Source organism: Argiope bruennichi, chromosome 1, assembly GCF_947563725.1.
Source record: "Argiope bruennichi chromosome 1, qqArgBrue1.1, whole genome shotgun sequence".
NCBI classification, from domain to species: Eukaryota; Metazoa; Arthropoda; class Arachnida; order Araneae; family Araneidae; genus Argiope; species Argiope bruennichi.
In genome coordinates, this window is record NC_079151.1 from 130,881,236 (window position 1) to 130,906,905 (window position 25,670).

At 30.7% G+C, this 25,670-nt stretch overlaps 1 protein-coding gene across 1 annotated transcript in view; it reads left to right on the forward strand.

Moving 5' to 3' along the window:
- The window catches only part of LOC129965777 (uncharacterized), a 72,160-nt gene that overhangs the window by 35,938 nt on the left and 10,552 nt on the right, over positions 1 to 25,670 (forward strand). The window contains exon 4 of the mRNA XM_056079957.1: positions 7,063 to 7,156. Coding sequence (XP_055935932.1) covers positions 7,063 to 7,156 — 94 coding nt within the window. The remainder of the gene's footprint in view (positions 1 to 7,062; positions 7,157 to 25,670) is intronic.

The following is a 25,670-nucleotide window of genomic DNA, read 5'->3' on the forward strand; positions in this document are numbered from 1 at the left end:
CTTACGAATACGGTAAAAGGACAAACGTGTGATATAACATTTAAATTATGTATGCAAGTTGAATTGTGCATGTTCAAAATCATTCCCTCTTTAAAATAATGAATATTTATTTATAGAAGTTGATTTTAAATTGAAAAATATTTGTGGATTGTAATTAGAGAAAGACTTGATAGTTTAATGAATCTTTATGTTTTTTACTTCCCTGGCACAGAAACACACATTTTTCGAATTATGTCTGCCTCTGAATTCATTAACTCAAAAAAATCCAGCGATTTACAATTTCAGATTTGATCGCCAAATCGCCAAATTTACAGAATGAGATCGTGATCATCCATCGACTCATATACGTGCGCAATATTATGCGTATCGGGCTTAACTTCATCCAATAGTGAAACTGAAATGAATGCGTGCTTTGGAGATCTCTTTTGACGATGGAACTCAAAATTTGACATTGATCTTCAATTCTGGTATAAAGATCACCTTGTAAGATTCTGGTATTTAGAGTTTTGAATTCTTCAGTTCTCACATTATATACGCATGCATAAAAAAACCTTTTTTCAATTCCTACTATTAGTTCACACTCTCCCTGTATATATTTATATATCTTGTTCAAATTTTCAGTCGTTAATAAAATACTTTTTATTCATCCACTCAAGTTTAAATGCATTTTTTAAAACTTGTAGTGAAATGACACTTAATGTTTATACAGTTTTTCAAATATTAATTCATTAATTATTAAATTCAATTAATTTTTAATGCTTTAAATAGAGTTTTAGCAGCTTGTAAAGAAAATTGAAATCAACAGGCAGTAGCTCAATCGGTAAAGTACAAGGATTTCAGTATTTTTCACGTGAAGGTGAAGAATTCTTGCAAAAGTAGTAACTGACTTAAAATTTTTTTATATATATAAATTACTTATTTATAATTTAAATATTATAGGGCAAGAAAGCAATTTTTTTTTTCATTCAAGAAGTGAAATTTAGCAATGAATGCATAAATATAACACCTAATTTTCAGAATTTTAAATGTTATGAGGATTTTAAAAATAATAATTTATTTTATGTTTGTATCATTTGTCGGTTTAAATTCTAATCTTCTTATATCTTAAATAAGAGGAAGTGGTCACCCAGAAATTTTCTTGCATACATTCCAAGTAATTTTTTGTCCCTTTTCCTCGGCATAAAACTTGATTCTGCTTGATTCAAGGTTCATACCTTGAATCAAGCAGCGAATACCTTGCATGAAATTGACGAACGATAGTTGCGAAATATAGATTTTTGTGGCGAATCTATCATTTTTACTGAATCCATCGCGAGATTACGTATTTTGGACACCATTTTTCCAACTGATTGACACAAAACTTTGACACGAAACTGTAGCTTTTATCAGAAGATAACCTATCGAATTTCATTGACTTCGGTCAGTTTATGAGTTGCCGTTACTTGCACGCGGATGTACAGACGGACAGATGTTACCTTTGATGGATTTGGTTCAAAATTTGACATCTATATTTTAGATGCTAAACTAATTTATCAATTTCATTTGCCTAGTTCTTTGCCCTTATCGAATTCACTTGTAATTGAACAGATCTTTTCAGAATGGATTTATTTTAGAAGTTGATAGAAACCTACGATTTTGGTCATAATTCCATATATCGAATTTCAGCCATCCAGCTCAAAGCGTTTTTGAGTCACCGTGTTCGCAGGCAGATAGACAGACATAATGGCCAAAATGTGCGTTTCAAATTTGGGTGGTCTGAAACGTGGAGATTCGTCAAAACCTTGAGCTCGAATTTTTTGACGATTACTATATTTTCTCTACACTACGTACAAAAAAAGTAAGAAAAAGGAAAAAAAAAAAAAAAAAAAAAGACATCTGAACCATAGAGGGGATGTGTGCAAAATTTGATATACATCTACAGTTTTGGTGACAATATTGTATACCAAATTTAATACATTACGCATTGTTTAACTTTAAAATTTTGTAGTTCCAATGTTTTACTACTATATAGTAGAATACTGGTACTATCTTTAAAGCTGTTCTTTTAAATGAATTTACACTCATATTAAAGTATTATATTTATAATTAAAAAATTTCATTTATCAGAGGTTTTTTCTTTTTTTTAAATGCCATTTGACATCAATCTCTTGAAAGATATGTAAACAATGCTTTACTGTATATCTTTTTGGATTAAACAATATTGTTACAAGCCTGTAAAGTTGCTTCCCAGCACGTTAGCTCCATCACTGGAAAGACTGATTTACAATCATCTGTATTGGATGCTGCTCGGTTGCCGAGGCAATGATCCCAGAGCTTGGTGACAAACGTGGTGACCATATGGAGACTAAATAGATAATGCTGGAAACTTCGAGAATTTTAATGATCCGTCTATTAGGAACCGAGATACACCTGATTGGCCTAGAAGATTCTTGGTCCATCTACCGGGAACTATAAAAGGCCAGCAGTCTCAAGCTGCAAGGAGCCGTAGAGAAGCGTAGACGGAGTCGTAGATAAGTTACGAGACTTCGAGAAGATAGCGAAGCAACGGCGGAGTGCCAGCGTTTCTTGGAGCTATTGCTGAGCTGAACTCAGCTGTGTGCCGAGTCCTGTTGTCTGTTGTGGAAGCAGCATCGAGTCCTGTGAGCTGTAGTCAGTCGTGTAGTAGTGTGTCGGCAGTTGGATACAGCTAAAGCGAGAAGACAGTGGGGAATTTCAGCCGTCTAGAGAGACCGTAGAGCGAAGCTCCGAGGATCCCCTCACCTGCTGCATTCTGTCTGGCCGCTTTGTGTGCTGTGGTCTAATACTATTTGTGGGCTACTGTATGTTCGTGTCGACTGTGTATAGTTGTCGTCTTTGTATTTGTCCCGTCTGTGTACTCGTGTTCTTTGTGTAAATAAACGTCATCGTTGTTTTCTGCTGAGGTCTGCTGATTGTGTTTTCACACCATACACCCACTACAAGGCGAATCCGGTGATCCGTAACAATATAGAAGGAACCTTTTGAAAGTATTCCTATCAGCAGATACGTAGACTACGTAGAGTAGGCAGCTCCTAGGACCTTTAAGTTGAAGGAGGGAGGCTGCAGGTAAATCTATTCGAAAATGTTATAAACTTCTTATAAAGCAGGGAAACTTTCAAAAATCAAATTTGATATAAATTCAGTCAATTATAAAGTATTAAGAATATAATATTTATTTACATTAGATTATTACAATGATTATTAGATGAAGTATAGTTAATTATTTATCTGTAAATTCAGAAAATTAATTATTGACTTGACTGATTATGTTATATTCCATTTGACAGGTTCAGCAAAATGATAATTTTTAATCTTATGTTTGTTTAAAATTAATTATTTTCTAATAATCTGTCATAATAATCAAATTTTTAATTTGTAAATGAAGAAACTATAAATAATTTTTATGATTAATTTATCAAGATTTTATTGCTTCATGGATTTTTTTTACGATATATATAATAAAAAAATAAATGAATAAAATTTATCTTCACATAATCATTAAATTAAAAAAAATCATGTGGACCAAGTTACTAAAAGTGGGGTCTTGTAATATGCATTGCATGGGACCACAAATTGCTTAAATCAACCACTGATTATTCCCTTCTTTTTTTTTTTTTCTTCTTTTGGCTCCATTCTCAAATTAAAAGATTATTGCCCCCAGACCCTATTCTCAATAGGATCTCAACCCACCTCATCTGTTAGTCATAAATTATCAAGAGGAAATAAACGATTTTTTTTTTCTAGAAGAGAACATTGCGTCTTATCTATAGAGGTTAAATGAGGCGCTTTGTCAACTGAAAAAATATAACCGCCGTATATCTAATGGTGTTTTCCCGCGATAAGATTAAAAAAAATAATGATGGAAGCAACGCAGATATCCACGATGATAACGTTTAAAGTATATGTTTATGTCCTTACGGTCGATGGCAATTTTTAGATCACTTGTTTAAATGATTCAACGAAAGCGATTGTGCAAGGTTAAATTTTGAACTGAAATCGAAACCAGCTATGTCATTATGAATTTTATTTAATGTTCCAGTTATTTATTACTATATTAAATGCCATCATATAGTTTTCAAAACCATTTTCAGGTGTTTATAAAAGATTATTGGCATTCGTTGATCGAACTTCAGATAATGTTCGCCAAGTTCTGGCGACTGATTGCCAAATCTTAATAATATTGTGCTTTCTCGGACAGGAAATCTTCATCACGTTCGCGCATGTGCCAGGAGGCGTTGACTTTCACTTTTCATTCTCGGGTTCGGAAATCCTCCGTGCTTTTGCGCATGCGTAAGAGGGTGTCCATTTCGTCAAAAAAAGGATGAGAGAAGGAGATGTTTACATTTTGCAACAGGGTAAAGAGAGATTATTTATGAAATTAGGAGGCGTTACAAAAGCTTTTTATTTTGCGTATCACTCCTTAGTGAAGTGCTAGTTTCGAAATCCTGTGACAAACAAGACCAAAATAAGTGTGGGATGTTTACATTCATTTAGGCAGCTCAGAAAGTGCGAATCAGCAGAATTAACTGGCGTAGTAATAACGGATCATTTTCAAGAACTGAAATAACAAAATGAAGAATAAATATAAGACTTCCGAATGAAAATATTAAGATTCTAAATGATTAGAGAGGAAAAACACTAATAGAAGATGGATATAATTGGACAAGATTTGAAATCTAATAAATAACTCCAAAAATATACTCGTCTTGTTCAATGCACATCACTACTTTGCAGAATAAAATATGTTAGTTTTGTGCTTCTGAAATGAACAGTATCTTTGCAGAATAAAATATGTTAGTTTTGTGCTTCTGAAACGAACAGTATCTTTGCAGAATAAAATATGTTAGTTTTGTGCTTCTGAAACGAACAGTATCTTTGCAGAATAAAATATGTTAGTTTTGTGCTTCTGAAACGAACAGTATATTTCTTAGTTTGAATTTTGGCGTCAAAATGGAATAAGACAAATATTTCAGCTTGGCAATTATTATAAGAAAAATATAAGCTGTTATATAAAGTATTTTATTTCGGGGACCAGTATATTATACAGAATATGTAATTTATTAATACAGTGTGACATAAAAACCTAGCATAGAAATCGTTTTGAGGCAACACAAAAAGAAACCAAAATCACGTACGAATGTAAAGCTGGAAATTCTATGTATAGGATGCTGATATGACAAATCGATAATAAGTGAATAATTCTTTATATAGCGATATTGTGCATTTGAACATTGTGTCCAGTTCACATTCAGTTTTGCAGGAATCGCTGAAAGTATACATTTGCTTTTTATACTGTTACAAAGCTTATCGACGCACTGTCATTTATACCGGACCGCGTAGGTTTGCTGCGGGATCTGCATATCCGTCATTTCATAAGCCGCAAACTATTGGATGTTCTCAGTACATTTCCAAAAATTAGCAGAAAAATCTTTCAAATGAAGCGTTTGTGAACAGAGTTCTCTACACATTTGGTTGCAGTTTTCATTCTTTCTTGAATGAGTTTGGCATGTTTCAACATGATATTAATTATAAAATGGCATGTTATCTGTAAATTTCCTTATGTGACATACACGAAGGCAAAATTAGTCCTAAATGCTTTATAGAGTTACCAAGTTAGGCAAGTAGTTACTTCTTGGGTAGAAGTGCTCTCTAAGAAAGAAGTTTTTAAAAATTTTTAGTTAAAAATTAATCTGAATTTTTTTAGCACTCTCGTTAACCGAACCTTCCAGAAGGGTGTATGGTATTTGGACTTGCGATTTGATTGAAAAGATCATAAATTCGAAACCTGATTTCATTGAAAATCAGTGTGGTATGAATATATGAGCTTATTGTATCCTAGATCTACCGTTGTTTGTGTGATATAGGAGATTAAAGAGCGGGTTGGCAATCTAGGTATCAGATTTGATTTTTTTGCAAAACTGTTATATCTGTCCCAAGTTCGTTAATTACGTTCAGATCATTAATCTGGTAATCACAAATTGACTACTCCTACCTGTTATAAAGTTTGCGGAGAGATAAAAACTGAAAGACCGGACCGAAGCGACAGCAACACTGACAAGAACTGTGGTTGAGTCCTAAGGGCCATCGGCCACGGTACAATCCTTCGCGTGGGAAGTACGTCCCTTCATCGATGGGAGATAACCAACCCCCATCTTTTCGTATCCTCCAGGTTGGTGAGAACTAATCACCATACCGGAATTTTCTCGTCCTCATTTTTGAGGTGCCTCCAGTAGCAGTCTGTAATCTAGTAAAGTAAATCATAAGTTTTAAATTGTTTCAAAATATACATCTTTATCTATGAATAACTATATTTTGAAAAACAATCTTTTTTTAATTGCAAAAGTAAAGAAAAAGTTTTAAATGGATTATGGGTATTAGAGCCACATTTAGTCGTTTTTTGATTCTAGGCAATGCCTCTTATGAGGGCTTTTTTAATAATTTCAGTCAAAACTGGTGGTCAATTTATTTTCGCATCTCAAAGAATTTTAACTTAACAACATATTTATTTTAGGTTAATTTTTTTTATTTTATAACTTCATGAAAATATTTTGTGTATTTATTATTTATTATCATGTATGAGAATGCCCAATAATATTTAAACAAATACTCAGTGATTATAAATACTCTAATTATAAAGTAAACCAAAGGAAATTGTCTAGGAGTCAGATTAATTATACTTTTTAAAGCGCTAATGGTAAATAACATTTTTTTAATCAACCTATCTGTACTTCCTCAGTACAAGGGCTGAAAACAGCTGCCTAATCTGTCTAGTCGAAAATACACTACAGGAGCAATCGTTTGATATTTTTAAGTATGAGTCCAAATATAAGTACTCGTGTAGTATTACGACATTAACCGCGCAAAACAAATAAGGCTCTCTGAATTTTTACTAAATATATTAGCTTATGAATCAACAATTATCTATCGAAACGCTTGTTTAATAGAAACTATGAAAATTTTGTTTAAAATGTTACGATTTTTCAATTTATTTCTTAAATTTAAACCTGTTATGATGCTGTAGTGTTTTTCTTTTCTTTAATTTAGAAAAGATCCAGGGTGATGTTCGAGAGTTCAGCTTGAAGCACCTCATTTTTCTTCTGGGATTTGTCATTGCGCCTCTTCTCTGCTGGTGTTTGCTGTAAGCATCATTCTCTTTGTCTTCCTGTCATCATTTATATCAATGAGTTCAAAGCAAATCCTAAGAAAAATATTTATTAATAAACACTAGCGGGGTGGAATTCCCTAAACTTCCTTGCATGCATTTTGATAAAGGTATCCTCAAAAGGTATCCCTCCTCCTCATTTCTGAAAATAAAATCATGGACCTCAAGTGTTGCTGTGAACAGCCCAAGTACTCAGATTTTTATTTTCAGAGAGTTGTATGTTTCGTAATCTAGTATAGAAAAAGGATACTCGCGTATTAATTGTTTCGAGATATCGATCTTTGGCGTGAGTCTAGCGAGTGGCGATTTTTCTTTTTTTTTCCCACCCCACACATCCCCCCTTTTTGCATTTAATCACTGGCATATAATTCATACAGAGTGTCAGAAAATCGAATATGTATTTTGGACGCCCCTTTTGGTATTAATTGAACCCAAAATTTGATATAGAACAGCAACTGTAGCCATAAGATCATGAACCAAATTTCATTGATTTAAAACTCTGAGTTTTTGATTTAACACATTTACATTTATATGAAAATACTGATCGAAAAAAAAGATCAAAACCTCGACAGATTTAATTTAGAATTTGTTAAGACAGATCTATATTTTAGTAACTATGGTATAGGTTAACTATAGTAAACTCGTGTACCAAATTTTATCTATCTAGCTTTTTTGGTTTGGAAGTTCCCTTGTATCCTACAAACAGATTTTTCTCAGTGGATTTCATTCTAAGAATGATGCAAAACTCTTTAGATATCTATCTTTAGTAATAATAAAGAAAAATGTATGATTGCACATGTATACTTTGACGATGAACAACATGAGCCATTTGACCTTGAGGTATTAAATGTGGTACCAGTATATTTTGGGGACTAGAAAAGTGCATCTCGCAGTGGTGCTTTTTGTATTTTTTTCAGAATTTTAATTAATTAAAAATTAAATGAGATTTTGTATTTTCCGCATTGTAATTTTTAAAATTATTATAATAAAAATAATAAAATTTTATTTTTACACCTATAAAAGAATATTTTTTTAAAGCTACGATTTTAATTGAGCAGTTTGACATTTATCTAAAAAAATTTTTAGCAATAGATTTTGCTGTGACAATCAAACTCAAATCGTTTTTATTGTTACATCAAATATTTAATCATTTGTTATTCTTTAGTTGTTGAAAATTATAGAAGACAGATTCTGATTTGTATCTTCATTATTTAGATAAGGAATTAGAAACTGAAATTACATTACCGTAAAAAGAGAACGTGCAGTTTGAAACAAATTATCCAGATATATAAGTTTTAATGGTTCGACGATTTCATGACACTCGATTTCATAGGTTGGTTCATGCACACAATGAACAGAGCAGCTTTAAGATTGTTAAAATATGATGACTTTTTATTACTGTCGCAATTTTATGCTTGAAAATGCTTTGTTGATAGAATTAGGAATTTCAAATTATGCTTAAGATATCTAATTGAAATAAAACACAACTAGTACTGCTGGCGAACTGTATGTCATCAAAGTGGCTTGTAAAATTATAAAAAAATGTCGAATTCTCTGATATTTGTAAATTTTATTTAAGTAAGAGCTATACAGTGTTATTTAAACAGGTCCAGCTGCTAAGACTTGCTATAGCTTCCTTGTAAACAATACTAGAATGAAAAAATGAATGCTTTAATACAGAGAGAAATTTTTTAAAAAAAATTGTATACGCAGTAATTTTTGTGTGTGCCTACCCTTGGTCACATGGGCAGCATCCATACTCTAATCCATTTCACACCATGAATGTGAAGTCTGTTAGTAACCGCTGATTGATTTCGATAATCTGATTGTACATTGTTTTCCGACGTTCTGAAATTTCACTTTCTTATACCTCACGTCAATTATGAGAATACTACTGTGGGAAAAGGCAACGAGCAGCATTAATATGAGAAATATATTTATTAAGATTAAAGGGCAAAGGACAAAACATTACTAACAAAGAACACAAAAAGACACATGAGCGTGAGCTACAAGTCTTGCAGTCTCACTACCCAACTCCCGTCTGCCAATTATGGCGGGAAAGCATCACGTGATTAATGACGTGACGCAACATGGCCAACATGGCGCCATACAGGATACGGGATCTTTATCCCACACTACCCTGAGTATATCTGCTTTAGATAATAGACGAATTGTTTTAATTACTTGATGAAATAATGAAAAAGACTTGAATATCGTTTCAATATAGAAATTTATTTTTAAGCAATTTGACAAAATAAATATTTAAAGGGATTATTTAAATTTAGGAAACAATTACATGACAAATAAATCTGTGAAAAGATAATTTTTTTAAATTTTAAAAAGGTGTAAATTTTTATTTATTTATTTATTTGCATTAATATTGTGGAAGTTATCTCGGAAAAACGCCAAAATCTGGCTAAGTTTTTAATTAAGAAATTCCTAATCAAATTTGTTTTTAAAAAATCAATCCAAAATGCTCATTTTCACCTTCCAAAATATAGTTACACCTCATTTGGTAATGAATGCCAAACAATCTGGTTTATAAAGAACTACATATATATTCTTCTTTATTATTGATACTTTTTTAACTTTCTCGTATATGTAGAAGCATATAGACGTAGAAGTATAAACTATGGTTATTGTTAAAAAATTCTAACTCGAAATTTTGTGTAATCTGCACGTTTTAGACCCCCCTGAGTTTAAAAAACACTTTTTTGAAAATGTTGGTCTGACTGTCTGCAACAAAGGTAACTGAAAAACAGTTTAAATGGAAGAATAAAATGTGATATTCGGTCTTTACACCAAATGTGTAGATTTCTATTAGATTTTGAGTAATTTCGGTTAAAAGGAAATTTTTTGTCGGGCGATACGAACACGATAATACGAAACGAAGAGAGCTATATAGATAGAATTCGGTACAAAGAGTTAGCATCTTTAGTGCAGACGCCCGTAAAATTTTGAACCAAATCTTCCTAGGCGTTGACTGTCTGTCAGTCTATGCTTTTAGAAACAGGTACAGTTCTAGGGACGGGTACCATTTGGCAATTTTCCGCCAAAATTTTCTCGCCAAGCCCCGCATACGTTGTAATCTTCAGAATTTTATTTCTCAATATCATGACTATTTTCAAGAGACGCTGGCGACTTTATCTTTAAAGTTTGGCGTCAAATTTGGCGGTACCCGTCCCTAGGATTTAGCCCAGAAACATATAAACGCCGTTGTTCAAAAATGCAGTGACTTAAATATATCAAATAATCTACAAATGGGCATAAGTGAAGATTAGTGCGCACCAGCCGATTGTCGCCAATATTGCAACCCATCGGATCCCTCTTATAGCAACCGTACTGCTGTTTTGTTTACTACTTTTTGCAATGGTTGAGTTGTACTTAAACTACAATTAAATTATGAAAAATGTTAAATTAAAAATATTAAAAAAATATCGATTAAAGATTTTACTTTTGTTTTTTATTATAATTTAAATTTATTAAATAAAGAAATTTAAGCTTATAATTAAAAGTTATTTACTTCTTTCTTTTTTTAATGTGAATACGAACAGAAAATATTTATTCTTTTGCAATTTTTAATTGTCAGTATTCGATTCAAAAAAATCGTCTGCATTCTCACTTTCAAAGACAGCTGCAAATGGAATTCTTCGCAGTTCTCGTAATTCTTTTGGTGTTATAACGGTTGGTTCCCTTCATAATTTGTTATGCCGGGATTATTTCGAACCTGTAGAATGGATGAAGGGCGAGTTAAATATGCATACATATATATTTTACGAGTTAATGAAATTAGGAAAGGATGCTTGTTTGAAATTTTGTATTGAGAATGGTTTGATATCGAACCGGCAGAATGGATGGAGGGTGAGTGGAATATATTTTTTTACAAGTTGATGAAGGTGGGGAAAGTATGTTTGTTTGAAATTTTGTATGGAGAATGTTCCGATTGCTTATTTCTCCGTTTTTTCTTTTCTCTTGGTTATGTACTGTTTCTGTTTTCCACACAGTCTTTATGTTCAATGTGCTAGCGAAGCTACTAGGTTCCCGCTCCCGCTGCTAGCGAAGCCGTAGGATGTTTTTTTTAAGTTAAAAAATTCTGCCCGGTGCCTTCTACAGATGCCTTCGGCATCTGTAGAAGGCACCGGGCAGTATGAAAAAAATAAATGCTTATCAGTAAAAAGTTCTAATTAGATGGCGGGAAATAGTAACTGTAACTGTTCCGCGGAAGTATTTGTTTATTTTGTCCGCCATCTTTATTGGCGACTTGGCATTGTTGGCGCAGCTGGGTGCACACTAAAATTCACTTTTACCAATTTTTGTTTCAGTCGATTGAGAAAAACGTGTCTAAAACACAAATTCGCATTTTGGATATATATTATTAATGCGAGCTAGAGATTAATCGCCAAATATCTCTCCAAGGATGACACGATAGATTCAGCAAAAACCCTAAATTCGTGCCAAAAGTTAATATTTCTTAACTACGCCTGTGAGATATAAGATGCTCTATGGCATAACATCTTTATTAGAAAGTATACAAAGAAGCTTTGGAAAGACCACTCCAGTTGGTTTAAAATAAATCATATTTTCCATAAAATATTGCTTTATAAAAAAATTATATTAAGTACATATTCGTAGAAATTTTATTTAGAAGCTTTAATGTTTGTACTTAAAAAAATTATCGGTAATTTTCTTATCAGAATCTGATGAGTCGTTTGTTTTTTGTGAAAGAAAAAAAAATAAGAAAAGAAAACCATTGCCCCTATCTGTGAAATATTTTCCTCCATCTCTTTTCTTACAGTTTCTTCTCTTATCCAATTTTTGGAAATCATTTTCATCTTTTTTTGAAAACCAAAACCTTATAAGAATTATGAGAACTGTTACCAATGTTGGTTGCATCAAGGCTGTTTTTATCAGTTCTCACAAACCGGTTGTTTCAGTACGATGATTAATTTTACGACGCGATGTTGATAAGGCGGTTAAATCTCTTACTTCTTTATAAACTTGTGTAAACATTTCACTTACACGTGATCATTGGTTTCCAACTTTTTTTTTCTTTTCTTATACACGATATATACAAAATATTTTTATCTTCAAAACTTCAACTGAATATTTTGGTAAATATCCACGTTTTAGATTTCCCTAAATCCGAAAATTACCTTGTTGAGTTCGTGTGTTAACAAAAATAAAATGCAGACAAACTTACTATAAACTAAATCTTATTACATTATAGGTAATATTATCAAATTTACATCCACTTATTTTCATTCAAAATTCTAGCATCGTTTTTAAACAGCAAATTAAAAGTTCCAAAAATATCACTGTTGCCAATCTGAATTTTACAACTATTTACAAAATAAAATTTATAATTATTAAAATAATCGTTTGCTACTTAAAAAAATATTTACGATTTATGTTGCAACAACCTATTTTCTTATTTGTGTTCATGTGAACATGATTATTCAGAATGAGATAAACAAATGAAATTTTGAAAAAGGTCTTTACACTGAACCTTATTTTTTAGAACCAAATGAATGTAAGTCAGTCTAAGCCAATTTTTCAGATCAACATAAAAATTAACTAGTGGAAGAGTTCTACCCTGAACTTTCTAGCATACTCTGTAATAAAGATGTTATCCCCATTTCCCGCAAAAAAATTATGGATCTTGGCTAAGACAGAGAACACCGTTCATTGATTTACGATACTGACCGTTCACCAGGCCACGGCCACGGCTACATTTTGTATGTGATCGTAGCCGTGGCCCGGTGAATCATAGAATCAGTTGCCGGTAACGCTTCAAGTCAAAATAGAAGACTCTGTGCTGGTAGTTTGTATATTGTACAGCACGTTTCAATAATTTATTGGAAAAAAAGTAAGTTAAAGGATATAAACTGTTAACATTTTAATATAAATTCCGTAATGCCTAACTTAAATGCTGGAAACATAAACAAAACATTAACGTAAATCGTAGGCCTAATTCTTAAGAAAATTGACTCGAACTGATTTTATTTTTCACTCATAAATGAAACACAGATAAATAAAGGTAACTCTAAGATAAGAGTCAAAACTTATAGTTTTTAGTGTATAAAAAACAGGCCGGAGAGTTCGGAAGCCGGATAGTTTCGAATTGGATACTCGAGAGTGTATTCTACTTAGTAGCCATCAACTTAAAAGGAGTCTTTTTTTTTTTGTTTATATGGGCTGTCATTGCCTGGTTTTGAGGGTGGTAGAGAATTTTAGTTATCTTTGAAAAAGAAATTCGGGCGTTTCGGTATTCTGAGGCACCAAAACTCGAATCTCTGTGGAATGAGAGGATTAATCTATCTGTTAAATTTCATTCATCTGGCCGTTTGTGTTTTCGAGCTATCGAATTGAAATTGCCATGGATGGGTGATATAACTTCCCTACAGACGAATTTCCTTCAAAATTTGATAGAAATATTCAGTTTTATTGTAACGTTTCCATATATATCTCATGCTTGTTGATCATTTCGTTTTTGAGTTGCCGTGTTCACCGACTGACAGATAGACAGATGATCTAAAGATAAATATAATTCGAAAAATATGGTTTTCGGTTTTAGAGAGATCTGAAACGTATGGATTCATCAGAGTCATGAATGTTTTGTGATTACATACTTATTTTTTTTGTAGTTAGATAGATAATGGCTGTTATGTAATTTTGGCACTAAAATTATAGATTTATACAAATTTTTAGTTCAGATCAATCTATAAATCAGTCATTGGGAAACTCCATAAGCTACAAATTTTAGAGGGAACGCTCTTCTGGTTGGGCTATTTAGGTAATTTCAACTTAATATGAGGACTGGGAAACCAAATTTCACAATGAAATATATTCTTGTTCCTTCGTATATTCTTTTTTTTAATGTGATGTCTTTCTCAAGTTACAACGTAATTTTTCTCTGAATGGAAGGTCAAAAATCGGATTCTTATTTTTCAACACCATTTTCATTCAAGCAGGTGATAAAAAATAAAAATCCAATTTTAGTATGAAAGGTTATCTCTACTAATAATAAAGAAAAATGTATGTTTATGTACGTTGGCTCTCTGCAAGACAGACTGTTTGACCAACAGTTGCTATTGTTGACACATTTATACTTTGGATGGTGGGAATGTGCATTTCAAAACGATTTCTTTTGAAATTTTGATTATCATTTTAATTAATTAAAAATGAATCGAGATTTTGCATGTTTTTCAGCTACAATTTCTGAAAATATTACTGCACAAATTCTCTTTTTATACCATTTCAAAATTTTAAAGATTAATTTTTTAATAATTCTAGTTATGGTGCAAATATTGTTTCTGAATTTTAGCAATTTTTAGGAATATTTTTTTGCTTAATTTTTAACAAATTGCTTAATTTTCAACAATAGATTACATTGTTGCCCTCAAAATTCAAACCACTTTCATCGTTTGATCAAATATTTGATCATGTGATTTTCTTAAACTGTTGCAAACTAAGGAAGAAAGATTCTGTTTAATTTTCATTTGGTTTCCATGGCAAATAAAAAAAAGTAAAGAAACTTGAAATTTAGAAGAGGGATTAGTCGAAAAATAAAGCTTTTAATAGCTTCATGTTTTCATGAATAGGTTTCCATTAGAAAAGTTCATGTACACAGTAAACAACCCGCATGTAAGACGATTAAAATAGCTTGGTTTGTATGCCTGACATTTTGGAAGAATCATAAACATGAAATTAAATTTGAACGCTTTAATTTAAATTAAATATAACCAATATCTCCGGCGACCCAAAGGCTGCTACTTTAAAATTAAAATATCATTTCAGGATCCTCAGACTATTACTTTTCTCCGATTGTACTTCGCTAAGAGGTGATACGGAGAATGATGAGCAGTTATTCGGTCTCCTTCTTCTGCGAATAATCTAATTTTTCCCTTTTGTAAATGTAAATTTCTTTCATCTTCTCCCCTCACCCCTTTCTTGACGAAATAAATGCCTCCTAACGCTTGCACTAAAGCGCGGAAGTTTCCGAATACGAGAATGGAAAGAAGATTCGTATTCGGAACTCTTTCAATTGACAGAACAATTACTTATTTGGCATTATTAAATTTTAAGTGTTCCAGATTTAACTTAGTCACGAGATTGAAGCTGTGTTTTGAAATTATTTGCGTCATGGGTCTATCTTTAGCTCGAACTCGAGCTGAATAAAAATCTCATTATGAATGAAACCATACAAATGCATGGCGTGAAATAAGACACAAAAGGTTTACGAAGAACCCATAGATGATCGAATTCCTTGCGTTGATTCAGGAAATCGATTTTTTTTAAATTGAAAATGAATAGAAGTTTTCAGTATCTCGCGTCACACAAAACCTATTTCTAAAAAAACCCTATCTGAAACGTTTTATTTTATCTTGATTTCAATAGTCCAACGGCATCTAAGTTTATCTGAAAAGATGAAATAAAATTTCCACGAAAGTGGCTGATGAAAAGTGAAAGAGTGATGGTTAAAGATTTATCATGAAAGTTATTTTAACGTGTATTCCTTCGAGTTTTATTAAAAAGATAATCAATTTCACCGATTGCATTTTTTTATTCAATTTTCATATTTTTTTGTGACGAATTCTAATTTATCACTATAATTTTCACTGAAAAATAAGTGCGTTGTCTATGAACGTGTATTAGCATAAAAGGCCATATCATTTTACCAAGAGCTGTAAAATTTGACACCAATATACTTTGAAGGATCTGAATGTGCACTTCGGATAAATTTCTTTTGAATTTTTAATTAAATAAAAATGAAGCGAGATTTTGACATTTTTATACAAATTTTATTCAGAATTACAAATAAATTCCGAAAATTTATAACACAAAAATAATTTTTTTCGCAGTTTCAATATTTAAAATATTATCTTTTTAATAATATCGATAATATTGCAATTTTTTTGTACAAAAATAAATGATATTTTTATACAGTTTTAAGATTCAAAATATTAAGAATAACCTTACTTTTTTTGTCATGAAATTGTTTTCTGAATATTGAATATTAATAATCTTACAATTTTTTGTACAAAAATAAACAATATTTTTATACAGTTTTAAAATTCAAAATATTATTAATAACCTTACATTTTTTGTCATGAAATTGTTTTCTAAATATTGATTTTTTTTTTTTTTTTTGAAGAATACTTCTTTGCAAAATTTTCAATAATATTTTTCATTGAAGTTCATAACTTTTTATTGTTTCATCAAATAATCGCATAATTTTCTTCGGCTCTGGAAAGCTAAAGAAAAAGGAACTATGTTTATTATCTGCTTATTTTATTAAAGGAATAAAAAAGAGACGCACTGCAAAAGACAACAAACAGTTTGAAAGTTGCTTATCTAAACATTTAAGTATTTTATGACACAATGATATCATGGTACTTGACTCAGAAGACTTCATGTACAAAAAAAACAGAATAGGTGTAAGACTATTACAATAACACGTCTTCAATGTTTATCACAATTTGATGCTTAAATATTTCTTTTAGAAAAATCATGAACAAATTATGCAGAATAAATTTAATTGAAATCAAGCCTTTCCAGTATTTCCAGTTAATTTGTTAGTCACCAAAAGCGGCTGTTGTACAGAAATAAGAATGCTGGATCAGTAAGAAATAAAACTTTTGTTGTCACTAAAAATCGTTTAAAGTCGTACACAAATATTAGCACATCTTAATTAATTAAAAACCATAAGAAGTGAACATTTTAAAAATAATTTAACGATTATGAAATAGGCAATAGCTAAATTTTAGTCCGAAACAAATTTGATTTGGACCGCACATTACATGCAATTTCCTTGTACTTTATTCATATGTACAAAAGAATCCAAACAAAATTATTCATACAGAATAGAACGATTTCGTCATCCAGGCTTCATCCAGGCTTTTATAGAATCAATCATAAGATTGATTCTATAAAATGAACGATGAACGATTTCGTCAAAATCCAGGCTTTTATAGAATCAATCATATCATTCGTGGAAAATGTAAATTGAAACTTCTTTTAAAAATATTGTATATGATTTTTAGAACTTTTCGTGACTTGACACAAACTATTTTCTTTTTATCGGCATATATTTAAATCCTTTGCTTATCAGGATGTATTCTAGGATTCATTTAATAAGAACTACAATTGCAAATAAGTATGGTTTGTTTAAAATTCTACATACCATGTGACAATTAAGAAAATGAAAGCGTTTAAAATCAGTAGAACTTGTGACTTTTTGACAAATAGTATTTCGATTTGATGAGTCTTATTTAGATTGTTTATTAGTGGATATTAAACTTTATTAAGACGGGATTTATTTACATCAAAAATGTATTAGCCTAATGAATCTCTTTTTTAAAAAAAATTAATTACTCTATGAATTAGTATTTATTTTTATCTGTAATAAATTATTTTTTTATTATTATTACTGTTATTTTCAACAACAAAGGAGTATTCTTTGCGGATTTTTATAAGTTAAAAAAGTCAATAGATTTTGCTATATTTTTTTATTTTACTTTTTCATTTTTATGTATTGTATATTTGGCAGGATTCTATAAAGATTATTTAACATTTTCAGAAATAGAGATAAGATTTTTTATATCGCTCTGATTTAAAGGCATTTCAATGTCGGCAATTTTAAGACACAAATTATACTTTAATCAATTATATTAATTTTGTTTCTTAATAATTTAATGGATGTATGATCGTAAAAAGTTTTTTAAGGTTTTTAGAAGATATGAATTGAGATTTCGTGTATGTTTTTGATGATTTTCTTTTTCATTATTTTGTATTTTGGTACGCTTTGGATGGGCTGTGTGTGTGAATTGCTTTTTAACCCTTTAACCTACGAACTTTACTCCTTAATTAGATGACATATCCCATTTGAGAAATTTATTCTTACTGTAATTTCTATTGTAACGTAAGTGACATTTGAGATATTGAAGCGTTTTTGAATGAATTTTGTATTTTAAATTACTTAAGATTTACGATTAAAAACATTTAACTGAAGATTTACGATTAAAAATTCAGTAATTCGATACCCGTGTCCGAAACAGTATTGTAAGTGAAAGAGTTAAACTAATTATATTTGCTAGAATTTTATTGCGAATACATATTGCAATTGTATTGGAATGGTTGGTTCTGCATCTGTTAGTGAGTTTTTAAGTTTTATACATAAAATTTGAAATGTTCTTCAGAAAAAGTCTCAAGTTAGGATTGATTTAGGAATTTTTAACTTATTCTATTTTAATTTATTTAATAAATTATTTTTATTTTTACATATTTTGGGGATATTTATGTAAATTTTATTACGCGCTTGTGAAATTATTCTCTTCTTGTCGAATCTCCTCCAGCCTTCCTCCTTTCTACACGGCTGGGTTGGCGCGGGTTTGAAATATATTACAAATGTATACAATATACAGTGGCTCCCAAAAGTGTTCGTACACTAAAGAAATTTGCAGAAATTGTGTTCTATACTTCTTAATAAAGCATTTTATTAGTTGGTTTTTTTTAATTAGCATCTTTAAATAGTTCTTAATAAAACTGAACAAATATTTTTTATAAAAAATCAAGTAATATTGTTCTAAAAAATAAATAAATAAAAAATGTCACAAAATTAGAACACAAAAGTCTTCGTACATCCAAACATTATTTATTTAAATTCATCATAAAAATATATTTTGAGGCTTATTTTTCTTCTAATTGAAAAATACACTAAAATCATTTGATTTCAGTATTTAATATCACAATTATATATTCTATTTACTTTATTCCTAGATATGACGCGCATTCGTAAAGAAACGAGTTTAGACGTACGAAAATTAATTATATTTCATTTTAAAGTTGTAAAATCAATTAGAGGCATTGCAACTATAACTAATCTACCTCATTCCAAGGTGCAAAGCATAATAAAACGTTACAGAGAGGGGGAAAGGATTGCAAACAAGCCTCGTAATGGTCGCCCTCAAATTCTGTCTGCTAGAAGTCAAAGAAATATTGTGAGTAAATTTAAAAAACTCACGTCTGAGTGAAATAAAGTTTACTTCACAATATAATGAATCAAATGGAACTTCTATTTCCTGTGAAACTATTCGTAGAATTCTTCGGAATGCTGGTATACATGGCCGCTCTGCACGAAGAAAATTCTTTGTAAGTCAGAAGAACAGAATTCTAGGCTTAAATTTGCCAAATCTATGATAAACCAGCCAGAGAGCTATTGGAATCGTGTCTTATTTGCAGATGAAAGTAAGTTTAACATCTTTGGGTCGGATGGGAGAATCATTGTATGGAGAAAAAAAAATTAAGAACTTAATTCTAAGAATTTAGTTGGAACAGTAAAACATGATGGTGGAGGTGTCATGGTTTGGGGGTGTATGTCAGCGGCTGGAGTAGGCAATTTAGTATTCATTGATGATATAATGGATCATAGAGTTTATATAAATATTCTCAATAATAATTTAAAAGTGTCAGCACAAAAATTGGACATTTTAAACAACTTTGTGAATTACCAAGACAACGATCCTAAGCACACGACCATGAATGTTCGTCTTTTTTGCCTCTATCATTGCCCTCAAACCCTTAAAACACCAGCTCAATCACCGGATTTAAACCCTATAGAACATATTTGGAAAGAATTAGAGGTGCGAATAAGAAGTCATGACATAAAATCGAAAATTCAACTGAAAGCAGTAATGATCGAAGAATGGAACAAGATCGGTGCAGAAGTAACCGACCGTTTAGTTAAATCTATGCCCAAACGTTTAAAAGTTGTTATAAAGAATAAAGGATATCCTACTAAATACTAAACAATTATAAAAATTTAGAAAATTTCATATTTAGTGATGTTTTTTTAAAGTGTATGATCACTTTTGTGTTCTATTTTTGTGCAATTTTATTTATTGTCATTTTTTAAAAAATAATTTGCATCGTAATTAAAATTTATTCTTCACTGCTTTATTAAGAACTGTAAAAATATGCAATGAAAAATTTTCATGTAAAAATAAGAATATATAATGGTAAATAATGAGGTTTTTAATTGATTCTTGTTGGTGTACGAACACTTTTGGGAGCCACTGTATGTATAAATTAGAATCGTCATTTTTTTTATCCTTCATAAATTCATGAAACTGGTAAAATATACATAATTTATTTCTTTGTCTTAAAATGAATTTAAACATTAATAGAAATATTCGTTCGTTGACAGTTCGAATTTTGGCGAAAATATTGAATATTTTTATTCAAAAAATCTTTTGAACAATGAATGTTTGAGTGTAGATTCTACGTTCATTTTTTGGAAAGTTGCATTCATTTTTATATTTATGTAACTTACATTTTAAAACAATTTTCTTAAATTCTCTATTTTTAATAAAATTTTCCAACAAAAAAAACTTAATTAATATCCAATGCCTATTTTTTTGTTCAAATTTGAGATAATTATTTTTCAATAAGATCAGCAGCTACTTAACTACAATATAAACAATTCCTTGTTTTAGGAGATTTAAATATTGTTTTGGCGCTATATAATGAGAAAATAATTGAATATTTCATGTTATTTATCGTTCGGTACCAGTATTAAAATATTGGATAGTAATACAATTTATTTCTTAATTAAGAACTAAATAATGTATTTATTAAATTATCTCCAAAATTTTGAACAAATCGTTTGGTAAACTTCGTCTTCCAAATTTTCAAAAAAAAAAATCTTTTGCTTTATACTTTTTTTAGCCAATCAAATAAATAAATAACTGTATTTTTTCCAGTTTCTAAAACATTTGTGAATTTTTAACTGATATATTTTTATTTCATATACGCATTTTTTCTACAAAAAAAAAAAAAAAAAAAATTAAATTTAAACAAAAATTCAAAGACATAAGTAATTAATAACATATTTTTTCGAAATTCTCATTCTAATTGTTGTCACAAATTAAATGTTTTTAAACAATAAATATTGTAATTTTTTAGAATAGAAATAAGAAAATTATTTTTCTGGACAATGGTATTTAAGATTAGATGCATTTCGCAAGCAATTGATCTCCCATCTGTTTAATTTTTAAACATAATACATCCTCAAAAGAAAATCATAAGTAAATTATGTTTATCCTCTGATTAAATACATGTAATTTTAACACAATTAGGATTATAAAGCGGATATGCTTACATGATAACATTTTACATGCAATATATTTTTGTAATCCTTTACAACAATAAAAAATCTTCTGCTAATCTTCTTTGTCGTTTGTTTTGACTGTTGTGTTTATAGTAAGGCCAAGATGATTTTGAAAATTGCCAGCCATATAAGACTTGACAAAACACATTAAAAATTCCAATAAAATCCACTCCTCAAAGCTACTATTCGTAGCAAAACACGCTGTTAATTTTCCTAAATTTGCATAATACTCAGAATTAAAGAGAACTATTTGCGAACAGAGATGATTCCTATAACATAGAATAATGATGCTTTACGGTTGAGATTTACTTGAGTTGCGCACGACTGTATTTTACAAACATGAGTTCAGTCAATTAAGAGTTTTTTCAAGGTTTTGAGTCTATTTTTCTCATTTTGAAGAAGTTCGTTATGGTCCAGTGGCTTGGCTTTAAGCAAATCCTTTTTCATAGTTTTGGAAATTTAATATGCAAGAGACAAAAGACGTAACATAAATGACAAAAACGACTGAAAGAAGCTCGTTTCATTTATTTTTAATAATAGACTTAAAAGCTTTTCTGTTTCATATAGAAATGATCCAGGAATGGATAATATGAGACGTTCTTAACTCGTTTAAGCAATGATTTCTCATAATTTTGGGATAAATATTAGACAAGTAAACGTTATAACCTATGTAAAAGTCAAAAGAGTGCAAGCACTGATTTTTTTTTTTTTTTTACTTTCTCATATATGAAGTATACAATACACGTTTTTGGAGTCTTGTCTGTCTGTCTGTGACCACGATAAGTCAAAAGCGCTTTGAGCTAGTAGAATGAAATGTGGTATATGGGCATAACCCCAAATTATTAAATTTCCATTAAATTATAAGTAAAAGAAATTCTATTTAGAAAAAAACTGATTGTACGTCTATCTGAGTAGAAATGAACGCGATAGCTAAAAACCGAACAGAGCTAGATGAATAAAATTTGTTTAAGCATTTATTTTCACATTTAAAGTGAAAATCTCTTTCAAATTATGTATATATAGAAACCCATTTACAGATTGACCGTCTGTCAATATACTCCAGCATGCCCTCCAGTATATACTACAATAGGGAATGGTAGGCAGGTGGTAAGGTCTCGACTTTGGAACTGGAGGGATTCAGGTTCGAGACCCGATCCCACCGAAGAAACGTCGTCTAAGCATGTCTCGTACACGTTAAATTCTTCAGGGCCAAGTATCCTCTCGCAGGTGCGGTGTGGAAATATGGAGAGGGTGTGCCATTTCAGGGGTCCTCCTCGTCACCTGACCACGGTTCAAAATGACGAGGTCCGTCCGTAAAAATCCCTAGTTTCGCTTTAAAATGGGACATTAATATAACTAAATTATAAATAAAATAAAAAAAATGTAAAGATTTAAATAAATAAATTTTGATATATGATTTTTTGATTCTAATGCTAGTTCTACGCAAGTTTATGTTCCTATCGTTCGGGTTTAAAAATATATATTCGATTTCTGATATCTGTATATGAACTGAGTATCACGATTAATCGACTTCCCCCCCCCCTTCACCCAAATCGCTAAAGATCTATATTTCATTATTATTGCCCGCCAATGCTATGCAAAGCCTACTCGGTCTTACCCGAGGTACACATTATTTAGAAGGTCGTCTGTCTGGCTGTCCGAATAAAAATAAACATGAAAACCAGAAAACGGAAAGAGATGAATGAAATATTTATTTCCCAGTTTTAGCATCAGCATCTGATAGATATCTGAAGTATAGAAGTATAGGTATCTTTCAATTCCGAGAAATGACTGTATGTTTACTGCATGCATGTAAACGCAAGGACTCAAAAACTCAAAGATTTAAATATATGAAATTTGCTATCTTATCTTGTGACTACAGCTGTAGTTTTCTGTCAAATTTTTGCTTCAGTCAGTTGGAGAAAAGGCATCCAAAATACATATTCGATTTCTGGCACTTGTCTAGTAATCGCATGTCAGCGATTAATCTCCAAAAGAAAAAGAAAAAAAAAATCTCAGTAAATCGCACTCAAAATGTACGCCAAGATCGATATTTCGTAACTATTGTTCGCCAAAATCCTGTAATTGATTTAGAAATATCGATTTTCTTTACTATATTACCAAATACACAACATTCATGTGCGAGATTCTAAACAACAATCGGGATTTTCATAATTTTGCCGCTGCCGTGAATGCCACGAGTGCCAGAATTTTATGGGGTGAAGGAGGGTAATGCTTTGATTTTAAAATATGCGAGATTCTTTTGGGAAGACCACTGCCACTGAATACCTTGGAATATCAAATGCGTAATGCTTTCTAATGTAGTAAACGTAAAATGTTATTCACATTTACTACATTATTACTACATACATTATTTTATATTATTTTTAAACAATACTTTTTTTTTTGCTGAATTTATATTGATGTAGCCATGAATGATTTAAATAGTCTTTTTTTGTGTCTATTATGCCGGGTTTACACTCGGTCAGTTATAAGACGGTCAATAGGCAGAGCATGCGTAGAGAGGGACTGATTTATGTTTGCCACAATTTCATAAGATAGATGCATGCATTCCATGTTTGATTATAAATCGCCGTTTTGACACCCCTGAATTTCCTTTTTCGATGCGCATCGTATTAAAATAATGGATATTTATACAAAGAAACGTGGTAAAATAAAAAAAAGGTCAACATACCTAAATTAGGGAGCTATAGAAAAGAAATGGCAAATAAAATGAAAAAAAAATATTGCATAGAAAGAACAAACAGCAAAAAATGTCGGAATTAATCTATAATAAGTGATAAATTTTTTCACGCCAAAAAAAAAACAAAAAAACCCGCCAAATTCTTCAAACGCATACGCAGTAAGAAAAACATATAGTATCGCTTCATGTTGTTGTCCCGTCGGGATAAATACTTGCCATCGATCGAACAGCATTTTTCAGCCTTAGAACACATGCGCTGTCTCCTGGCCTTCTTATAACTGGCAGAGTGTAAACCCGGCATTATTTTAACTACACAATTAAGATTAAAATTTAAAATGAATTAAAAATGGACGTTAAGCCTAAAACATTATCAAGATACAATATTTCAAGCTAGAAATTCGAATTCCTTCTCATTAAAAATGTTTTCCGTCTTAGGAATTTTTTATATTCGAAGGAATTTCACAATTAGTATTTCATTTCTGATTGGAAAAGAGTTATTGTTTATTAAAATTATACTTAATAAAAAAAGCTAAATATTATGGAACAATCATTTCAGAAATTTGATAAATCGTCAGGGCCAAATATATACAGATCACTTAATAAGCAAATTAAAAAGTAAATAAAAAAGAAAAGATCCCTGTTTATGTCAAAGAAATTGATTAAGAGCTTGGAATTACTTGAAAATTCCCGACATGATTTTGTTATCAGGAAGAAAATAAACAAAGCTCGATTTGGAAAAGAATGAGCTTCTGTTTACTGATCAGTTCGCCCACAGAAAAGACGAAACGTCATCCTCTTAATAGTACGTAAATCAGTTTTTTTTTTATTATTTTATTTGGACAGCAAATAAATCTGTGTCCTTGTACATACGACCGTTGTATGCCATTTAAAAGTCCTCGAAGAAATGGGCTCCAGTGTACGCTATTTAATCGTAGAAATAACGATGTGTAACAAAAAATGATGAATGTTGAGGATCGAAAATGGATGCTACTGATATAAAAATTCTTAATTCTTAACGAATTCCATGTACTGAGCATCGAAAAAGTTGAATATCCAAAGACTTTGACCTTCTCGTGTACGAAGTATAGAGAAAAAAAAAATGGAATTCTAGTTTTTGACGAATCTCTACATTTCAGATCAAAGAACACATTTTAGGTAGATTCCTATAGGGAGACTACCTATTACAATGGTTCTCATCATAAGACTTCGGGAAAATTTCTTCAATTCTTCACTGATTATGGTCCCTAGAACACAAAACCACTGTTCTTTCAAAAGTTTATATATAGATATAGATAGATAAAGAACTAGAGGAATTTAGTTTGGATTTTTAAATGACTTGGAATGTGTTATCAGAAACGTAAAAATCTCGGATGAGCTCGTAAATGTCAAATCTAGATCAAAGGGGGTGCAAATGGTTTAGGGTTAAAATTTTCATTTCGCTGTAACTTTCCTAATATTGAGGATAGAAAAATAAAGCCAATTAGTCAAATGAGCGCTTCATTAAGACGAACAACTTTTGTGTTTAAAGTTTTGCAATAACTGCAATATCTTAGAAGTTAGGGGCTTAAAAGTGATTTTTCAAGCCTCATTTTGAATGCTTCTGATATCAACTGTTTATG